The sequence below is a fragment of the Macaca nemestrina genome, chromosome 15 (assembly GCF_043159975.1).
Source record: "Macaca nemestrina isolate mMacNem1 chromosome 15, mMacNem.hap1, whole genome shotgun sequence".
In the NCBI taxonomy this organism is placed as follows: Eukaryota; Metazoa; Chordata; class Mammalia; order Primates; family Cercopithecidae; genus Macaca; species Macaca nemestrina.
In genome coordinates this window covers 88,948,565-88,958,913 of record NC_092139.1, presented here as the reverse complement: position 1 = coordinate 88,958,913, position 10,349 = coordinate 88,948,565, and the positions used below count along the sequence as shown (strand labels likewise).

The window sequence follows — 10,349 nt, the reverse complement described above, 5'->3', positions numbered from 1 at the left end:
ATAGTGAGACCTCATCTCTACTAAAAAATACAACTAAATTATTTAGACATAGTGGCATCTGCCTATTGTCCTGGTTACTTGGGAGGCTGAGGTGGGAGGATCGCTCGGGTCCAGGATATCAAGACTGCGTGATTGTGCCACTGCACTCCAGCCTGGGCAACAGAGCATGAGACCACGTCTCAAAAAATAAATAAATAAAAATTTTTAAAAAAATCAACCATGAGGATGTTTCACCACATTCTGTGACCTTTAGATGCATTACAGTTAGTTTTCTGCAGAAAAGGAGGATATATTCTATAAGGGAACATAAATGTTTCATAGGAAAGGCATGTATCCTGATGCAAATTTATATTCAGACCATGTGATTTTATTTTTACTAGATTAGTGGGTTAGAATAGCTTGGTTAGAACAGCTAGATGAGGTTTTATTTGGGACTTTTAAAACTGAGCAAAAGAAAATAAGATGCCACTCCGAGCTATTTCTAGACACTCCTCTCAATTTTCTTACCTTCCACAAGCACTGCTGCCACAACCTTCTGTCTCAGGGGAAGGGCCTGCTTTATACCTGAGCCAGCCCCTGACCACTGCCTAGGCTTCCTGGAATCTTCCTAGCAGGATTCTGTTTCTGGAAAAGAGGAAGGAGTGAATATCAGTTCTGTAGAATACACCTTTCCTCTCCCCTCCCCTCCCCTCGCCTCCCCTCCCCTCCCCTCCACTTTCTTTCTTTCTCTTTCTTTCTTTCTTTCTTTCTTTCTTTCTTTCTTTCTTTCTTTCTTTCTTTCTTTCTTTCTTTCTTTCTTTCTTTCTTTCTCTCTCTCTCTCTCTTTCTTTCTTTCTTTCTTTTTCTTTCTTCTTTTCTTTCTCTCTTTCTCTTCCTTTCTTTTTTCTTTTCTTTGAGACAGGGTTTCACTCTGTCACCCAGGCTAATTGTTTGTATTCTCTTGTGGAAACATGGTTTAGCCAGGTTGCCCAGGCTAGTCTCAAACTCCTGGGCTCAAGCCTCCACCTAAGCGCTGGCATTACAGGTGTGAGCCACCACGCCCGGCCCCTGGAAGAATTTTACTGTCTAAGTCTTGCACTTCATTTCACTTTGCTTGCTTATTTATTTATTTATGAATGAATGAATGAGACAAGGTCTCTCTCTTCCACCCAGTCTAAAGTATGGTGATGCAATCATAGTTTACTGCAACCTCGATCTCCCTGGCTCAAGCAATCCTCCCATCTCAGCTTCCCGGGTAGCTGGGACTACAGGCACGTGCTACTGTGCCTGGCTAATTAAAAAACATTTTTTTTTGTAGAAACAGAGGTCTTGATATTTTGCTGAGGTTGGTCTGGATATCCTGGGCTCAAAGATCTTTCCACCTCACCCTTTAATAGCCGGGACTACAGGTGTACCTCAGCAGCGGGCCTCATTTCACTTTGCTTTCCAGGGGCACACCCTTGGCTACTTGCAATGCCCTCAAGCAGCCTTTCCCCAGTCCCTAGAAATAAAGACCCTGTGTCATACACTTTTATACCACCTTGGGCTCCGCCTACTGGGTTCAAGCGATTATCCTGCCTCAGCCTCCCAAGTACCTGGGATTACAGGTGTGCACTGCCAAGCCCAGGAAATTTTTGTATTTTACTTTATAAAGAATAGAGATGGGTTTTCACCAAGTTGGCCAGGCTGGTCTCAAACTACTGGGCTTATGTGATCTGCTGCCTCGGCCTCCAAAAGTGCTGGGATTACAGACGTGAGTCACCACGCCTGGCCCAGAAAAGTATTTTTAAAGTTTTATCAGGAGATGTTACTTTAGAACATTTTAATTTGCAAATGATTTTTGGTTTAATTTTGAGACTTGATTGCACTGCATTGGAATGGGGTGGAAATACAAATATTTCTTACCTGTCGAGGGACTCTTGAGGCTCCCCCTCCCCCGCTTTCTAATCTGTATTGCAAAGGCTGTAAAGACAGTGAAAGGGAGGGCCTGAAATTCAACTGAGAAGGTTCCAAGGAGGGGGTAGTGAAGGAGGAAGGGGGAGGGAGAGGCGGAGGGAAGGAAGTGAGAGGGGATGGGAGGGAATCAGGACAGACCTTTGACCCCTGGAAACTGATTAAGAAGGAAGTGGGATGCTGCTTAGAGAAAGCTGTTGAAGACTCAGTGAGGACCCTGTTTGGACACCTGGAAACTCCTATGGGAGCCTAGTCTTCAAGGGCTGTGGGAGTGAGACACACCCTGCCCCCTGGGGCTTCTACTGGAAAGATATCTGCCTTTGAACTTCCTCATCTCTGTTTGAGCTCTGTTGGAACAGACATGTGGACTGCCTCCCACTCCGCGCCCCATCCCTTCTGACCCCCAGTAGCTGAGGGCTCAGGCACACTACAGAGAAGGTGGTGGAGTCTGAACAACAGAGAGAGGAGGGAGGACACCCATCACCAGTTGAGTCAACCCAGAAGGCAACCCTCAAGCCCAACTCTCATTCTTTCCTTTGAGTAGCAATTGGAGGAAAGGTTTTGGCAATCAAGCTGGACAACAACTGAAAATCCAATCAGGATAAACTGCTTCAGACATGTGACTGGAAAATGATTGGGTTATAATGGGCTTAAAAGGAGTGGGACCTTCTGATCTGGCCTCAGAAAGGACTTTGAAGAGCAAGCGGCATTGTTCACCTGCAGAAGCAGTGCTGCTGGTCTCTCGACAAATTTCTCTGGGAGGTGGAGACAAGGAAGCTCCAGCTTCGCTTTCCCTCGTGGCCCAGAGTGGAGCATACTGAGCTGCACTGGATCATCTGGATGCACACGCAACTTTAGGAACTGGTGAGCTGAGAAATTTGGTATCTTTCATTTTGCCTCTCTAAAACTAGAGTTGGCAAACTTGTTCTGTGAAGGACTAGATGGTAAATATTTTAGGCATTGCGATTCTCTGCTTCAACTACAGTAGTCTTCCCTTATCCAGGGTTTTGCTTTTCGTGCTTTCAGTTACCTGCGGTTCCAAAATATTAATTGGAAAACTCCAGAATTAGGCAATTCATAAGTTTTAAGTCGCCAGCCCTTCTGAGTAGTGTGATAAGCTCTTGAGTCAGCCCTGCCCTGGGATGGTAATCCTCCCTTTGTCCTGAGTCCCCATGCTGTTGGCTGTTTGCGCTCTCTGTACCTTAGTCACTTAGGAGCCATCACAGTTACCAGAGTGACTGTCCTGGTGGTATCTCAGTGCTTGTGTTCAATTAACCCTTATGGTACTCAATAATGGCCCCAAAGCACAAGGGTAGCCAGGCTGGCGATTCTAATATGCCAGAGAGAAGCTGTACAGTGCTTCCTTTAAGTGAAAATGGGAAAGTTTTTAATGTAATAAGGAAAGAAAACACAATCATATGCTAAGGTTGCCAAGATCTACAGTACATAAAGATATTTTGTCAGCAAGAGACTGCATTCACATACCTTTAATTTAATTAATTAATTTTTTTGAGATGGAGTTCACTCTTGCTGCCCAGGCTGGAGTGCAGTGGCATGATCTCAGCTCACTGCAACCCCTGCCTCCCGGGTTCAAGTGATTCTTCTGCCTCACTCTCCCAAGTAACTGAGATTACAGATGCTTGCCACTACGCCCAGCTAATTGTTGTATTTTTAGTAGAGACGGGTTTCACCATGTTGGCCAGGCTGGTCTCAAACTCCTGACCTCAGGCAATCCACCCACCTCAGCCTCCCAAATGCTTACAGGCATGAGCCACCACACCCTGCCTCACATACCTTTTATTACAGTAGTATATTGTTATTTTTTTTATTCTTAACCTCTTACTGTGCCTATTTATAAATTAAACTTGATCACATGTGTGTGTATATATATATATATAAAAACATAGTATATATTGAATTTGGTTCCATCTGCAGTTTCAGGCATCCACTTTGGGAGTCTTGGAATATATGCCCCAAAGATAAGGGGGGACTACTGTACTCAACTCTTGTCATAAAAGTGCGAAAGCAACCATGGACAACAGCACTAAACAAATGATCATGGCCGTGTTTCACAGCACTTTATGGTGAACACTGACATTTTGAATGTTATATAATTTTCACTTCATAAAATATTCCTTTTTCTTTCTTCTTTTTTTTTTTTTTTTTTTTGAGACAGAGTCTCGCTCTGTCACCCAGGTTGGAGTGCAGTGGTGCGATCTTGGCCACTGCAACCTCCACCTCCCAGGTTCAAGAGATTCTCCTGCCTCAGCCTCCTGAGTAGCTGAGTAGCTGGGATTACAGGCATCTGCTACCATGCCTGGCTAATTTTTGTATTTGTAGTAGAGAAGGGGTTTCACCATGTCGGCCAGGCTGGTCTGGAACTCCTGAGCTCAAGTGATTCATGCCCACCTGGGCCTCCCAAAGTGCTGGGATTACAGGTGTGAGCCACCACGCCCCGCCTCCTTTTGCTTGTTTATTCCCCCAGATTTAAAAATACAAAAGTTTGGCTGGGCGTGGTGGCTCACGCCTGTAATCCAGTACTTTGGGAGGCCGAGGCGGGCGGATCACAAGGTCCTGGCTAACATGGTGAAACCCCGTCTCTACTAAAAATACAAAAAATTAGCCAGGCACGGTGGTGGGCGCCTGTGGTCCCAGCTACTCGGGAGGCCGAGGCAGGAGAATGGCATGGGCCTGGGAAGCGGAGCTTGCAGTGAGTGGAGATAGCGCCACTGCATTCCAGCCTGGGCGACAGAGCGAGACTCCGTCTCAAAAGAAAAAAAAAAAGAAAAAAAAATGTAATCTTAATAATAGAAAAAAGTAAGAAAACAATACCTTAGAAATGTAAGAAACATTCTTGACTTCCTGACTGTACAAAACAGGGGAAAGGCCAATTTTCCAATTCCTGTCTTAAACCATTGTTTGCCAAAATATAGTTGATATCCCATTAGTGAACTATAAAACAAGTTTAGCGGGCTGTCAGCTTATACAAAGAAATAGGGTTTTTCGCTGACTGTAAGATGCCATCAATTATAAAAGTCACCCAGGCTGGATGCAGTGACATGATTATAGCTCACTGTAACCTCAAACTCCTGGGCTTGCAAGGTATATTTTACACCTTGTGTGGTAGGCAGTAATAAACGCTAAGTTGAAAAATAGCATTGAAGGTTAGAACATATGAGTTAAGGAGGCTGTGATTTTTGATACTGTGGTCAGGGAAGCCTTGCTGAGGAGGAACCACTGACGTGAGGCAAATCAGGAGCCCAGATGGGGTTAATCTGGGGAAAGAGGCATGCAAGGCCCGGGAACAACAAAAGTTCTGAAAAAGAAAAAGGTCTGGTATGTTCCAGACTCATGGGGCTCAGGATGGCTGCAGCAGAGGGAGAAGAGTTAGCAAGGGTGATAATGACCTAAGGTTCTATGGGGAAATTTTAAGTTTACTGGTATTTCCTATGAATGAGATGGAAAGTCACTGAAGACTTAAGAGCAAAATATACTTGCTCCCCTGTATATTGTAACAGGGGCACTGGGGCCACCATGGGGAGATCTGACAACTTTTAAGTCTGGCAACTTCTGCAATGATCCAGGGAGAGAACATAGTACCTTCCATCAGGGAGGTGGCAGTGGATATAGAAGAGAGTAGTCAGATTCCGGATATCTTTAGAAGATAGAGCAGACTGAGTTTGCTAATTGATTGACTGTGGTGTATGAGAGAAAGTCTGTCAAAGGATGACTCTGAAGTTTGTAGACTGAACAACTGGGTTTACTGAGAAAAGGAACATTACAGGAACAGCAAAGGGGGTGTGTGTGTGTGTGTGTGTGTGTGTGTGTTGTAGCTTTTATTGTGTGTGTGATGGGGTCTCATTTGGTTGCCCAGGCTGGAGTGCAGTGCCATGAACATCGCTTTGAAGTCCTGGGCTCAAGTGTTCCTCTTGGCTCAGCCTCCCAAGTAGCTGGGACTACAGGTGTGTACCACTATGCCAAGTTAGTTTTTTTTTTAATTTTTAACTTTTTTTGGTAGAGATGGGGTCTTGCTATGTTGCCCAGGCTTAGAGCAGAATGTTTTTGAGAGAAGTTTTGTTCAAGTTGGCTAGAAACCTTAGACATCTGAGAGAGTACATCTGGGATGAGGAGGAGGTGAGCGAGGCATCTAGAGTGCAAAATTTCGAGGCGAGCACTCTGAGATGTTCCATCTGCACCTCCTGAAATCTTGCTTCCTTTGCCTCACAACTGCAGAAGACCAGGGTAGGAGAGAGAGGTGAATTTGAAATTATGCCATTTAAAATGTTTCAAGCCTTATTTCTGATGTGTAAAAGAGTGATGTTGATAGTTACCTCAGTGTTTTAAGGGAGGGTACAATAAAGTAATGATTTTGTCTTTTGAAATAAATATTGACTATTGTCACATGGTTGCACTTAGGTGGCAATTTGTAAAAAGACAGCTCTGGAAGTTGAAGGGACCAGTGGCTTCAAGCAAAAAGTAAACTGAGAATGGGAGATGTCTTTTTGTGTAAGGAAGTGGAATCACCAAAGAAGAATTTGAGAGAATCCAAAGAAAGCGACAAAGATGATGAAGATCCAGATCTGATCTTTGTTGGGGTGGAACATGTACATAAAGACCCTGAAATTCTCTTTGTCGGGATGATTTCAAATTCAAAACCAGTCGTTTCAAACATTTTGAACAGAGTCACCCCAGGCTCAAATTCAAGAAGAAGAAAAGGCCACTTCCGTCAAGATCCTGCTCACGTGTGGCAACCTGCAAATCATGTAACCTCTATGGCAAAAGCCATCAGGCCAGTTTCTCGATCTGAGGGGAGATCTACAGATAGTCCTGTCACTACGATGTCTTCACCTGAATCTGCTTATAAAATGGGCTCACCACACGTTGTTTCTCCCAATTCCTCAGATTCTCTTCCTCCAGGGACTCAGCATCTAGTTGGAGCTATGTTCTCTGGAGGAGGCAGAAGTGAGAGTTCTCCTGATTCCAAGCGACTTTCCACTTCAGATATAAACAGCAGAAATTCCAAAAGGGTTAAACTCAGGGATGAAATCCCAGGGGTACATTCTTTAGCTGTGGTCCCTTCAGATAGCTCTTCTATAATAAGCACAAATACACCCTCACAGGGGGTCTGCAACTCGTCAAACCACGTTCAGAATGGAGCAACATTTCCTTGGGCTGATGCTAACAGAACAGCACATTTCAATCTTAGGAATCCAGAGAGAGCAAATGGGTCTGATGGCCTGGTAATAACAGACATTTCAAGTCTAGCAAGTCAAAAGAAGACCTTTGATCCCAGGAAAGAAAATCCCATCGTGTTACTTAGCGACTTTTACTATGGACAGCATAAAGGAGATGGGCAGCCAGAACAGAAGACTCACACCACCTTTAAATGCCTCAGTTGCGTGAAAGTTCTAAAAAATATTAAGTTTATGAATCACATGAAGCATCATTTGGAGTTTGAGAAGCAGAGGAATGACAGTTGGGAAAACCACACCACCTGCCAGCACTGCCACCGGCAGTTTCCCACTCCCTTCCAGCTACAGTGTCACATTGACAGTGTGCACATCGCCATGGGGCCCTCTGCTGTCTGTAAGATCTGTGAATTGTCATTCAAAACAGATCAAGTCCTCTTACAACACATGAAGGACCATCATAAGCCTGGCGAAATGCCCTATGTGTGCCAGGTTTGCCATTACAGATCATCGGTCTTTGCTGATGTGGAAACACATTTTAGAACGTGCCATGAAAACACAAAGTATTTGCTTTGTCTGTTTTGTCTCAAACTTTTCAAAACTGCGATACCATACATGAATCATTGCTGGAGGCACAGCAGAAGGAGGGTCCTTCGATGTTCCAAGTGCCGACTACAGTTTTTGACGTTGAAGGAGGAAATAGAGCACAAAACCAAGAACCATCAAACATTTAAAAAGCCGGAGCAACTGCAAGGGTTGCCTTGTGAAACGAAAGTTATTATTCAGGCTTCAGCTCAGCCAGGATCAAGTGGTGTGGCTTCCATTATTGTGAGTGACACTGACCCTCCGCCTTCACCTGTAAAAACTAAAACGATGGCTACGAACACTGGAGATTCCAGACTCCCTTGCAGCAAGGATTCTCGCTGAAAATATGTTCGACTCACTTCCAGGAGTTGTGAAAGGCAGAAGTGAGGCTAGGCCATGTGTGCTTTGTGGCTGTAGATGCTAGCAAGCAATGTCATCAACTGTCAGGTTTTATTTACAGTGACATCTCATCAGCTCCCTATCGTCAAGAAGTAGCTCCAAAGTCTTCGTGCCCTTTCCCAGTCAAAGGCTTCCAACAATCCATCCCCTATTCTGATCTCAGAGGTTTTTCTTGTTTATTAACTTTAAATAAATGGAATAACACAAAGATTCTTGTCTTTGGCTTTTTAAAATAAGTGAGATGGCTGGGCGTGATGGTTTACGCCTGTAATCCCATCACTTTGGGAGGCTGAGGCAGGTGGATCACTTGAGGTCAGGAGTTTGAGACCAGGCTGGCCAACATAGTGAAACCCCTTCTCTACATAAAATAGAAAAATTACCCAAGTGTAGTAGTGGGTGCCTGTAGTTCCAGCTACTCGGGAGGCTGAGGCAGAAGAATCACTTGAACCTGGGTGGGGGAGTTTGCAGTGAGCTGAGATCGCGCCACTGCCCTCCAATCTGGGTGACAGAGTAAGACTCTGTCTCAAAATAAAGTAAAATAAAATAAGTGAGATGCATTTTTGCTGTGTGTAGCAGTAGCACATTCTTTTTCATTGCTGGGTAGAATTTTGTTGTGTGACTGTGGCAGTTTTATATAAATCTATTTTACTGTTGATGGACTTTGAGGCTGATTCTTCGGCAATTTTGAATAAAGCTGCTACGACCTTGTGCGTGTCTTTTGGTAAGCATGTAATCATTTCTCGTGGGTATGTATGGCTATGAGAAGTGCTGGAACTGCATATATTTAGCTTTCTAGTGTAGATACTGCCAAATACATTTCCAAAGTGGTTGAAACGATTTACATTCCCACCACCGATATTGCGAATTCCATTGCTACTGATCCAGCACTTGGTACTGTCAGTCATTTTAGTAAGTGCCCTTCTCTTGAAATTGTAGTGGTACCTTATTGTGGCTTTAATTTGCATTTCCCTGATGAGTAATGGACCTTGAGATTATATAGTTATCAGCCACCTGAGTATTTTTTTAAAATTAAATGTCTATTCAAATTTTGCCCCCTCTTACCTTTTTAAAAATTGGGCTGTTGACCGGGGAGGGTACGGGAAAAGTGCTGGGGCACTGGAAATGTCCCATATTTGGATCTGAATGGTGGCTTTATGGGTGTACATACGTACATTAAGGCTTATCTTTCCTATGTCTTATTTAAGAAATTGTCTACCAAGGACATAAAGATATTCCTTCTATGTTTTCTTCTAGAAGCTTTATTGTTTAGATGAGATATCTCAAACTGATTTTTTGTTAATGGTGTGATAAGGCACGAAGACTAATTTTTTCATATGCATACCCCAAATCAATCAGCACCTCCTACTAAAAAGACCACTCGTTCCCTACTGTATTGCAGTGGAAACTGTGTGAACCAGGGATGATTGTATATATGTATTTCTGTAATCTATTTCATTTCATTTGTCCTGTTCTCTATCCTTGTGCTAAGGCTGCAGTATCTTAATTATTGTAGCTTTGCATAATCCTCCATGTGTTAGTTTCATTTCTCCAACTTTGGCATTCAAAGTTGCATTGGCTATTCCAAATGCTTTACTAATTGAAGTGGCTTTCGTGGGTGTCCTTTGCGTGGTCTCAAACTCAGGTATAGTAGTTTATTTTAATTGTGATGTTAGCTGTGGGGCTCTTTGTAGTTACCCACTGACTGTAGGGGAATCGACTTACAAATCAGTAACAGAAAGATCACTGAAAAAAACCCCAAAGTCCCTCAATTAGGCAATACAGTTCTAAACAGGGCTGGGACTAGGGTGAAGCAAGCAGGGAACCTAAGGTGACAACGTGCCATCCCTGAAGTTGGGGGTGCGTCTCTCCTTAATGCACCCCAGCCTCCTTGCTTATCTCACCCCAGTCCTGGTCCTCATTCTAAATAACCCATAGCTCCTCTAAGAAATTGCAGTGAAAAAAGGAAAATGTTGAATTGAAAGGTATTGAAAACAAGCACAAAATTTATGCAATGGAATTAACACAGTTCCTGGGAATTTGTATTTTTAAATGCATATATTTGGAAAGAAGAAAGGTTCACTAAAGATCTAAGTCAATGCTGTCCATAGATCTTTCTGTGATGATGACAATGCTCTACTTCTGCTCTGTCCAATATGCTACAGGTGACTACTGATCTGTTGAAATGTGGCTAGTGTGACTGAGACACTAAATTTTTAATTTTATTTACTTATGATTAATTTAAAA

The 10,349-nt window shown here is 43.4% G+C and overlaps 1 protein-coding gene across 1 annotated transcript; it reads left to right on the top strand.

Annotated features, from left to right (window-relative positions):
* Positions 1-2,587: 2,587 nt before the first annotated feature.
* LOC105464680 (zinc finger protein 280A) lies at positions 2,588-8,313 on the top strand. Its single transcript, XM_011712719.2, has 2 exons — positions 2,588-2,796; positions 6,349-8,313. The coding sequence occupies exon 2, from the start codon at positions 6,420-6,422 to the stop codon at positions 8,046-8,048; it is 1,629 nt and encodes a 542-aa protein (XP_011711021.2). The 5' UTR covers positions 2,588-2,796; positions 6,349-6,419; the 3' UTR covers positions 8,049-8,313.
* The last annotated feature ends 2,036 nt before the right edge of the window (positions 8,314-10,349 follow it).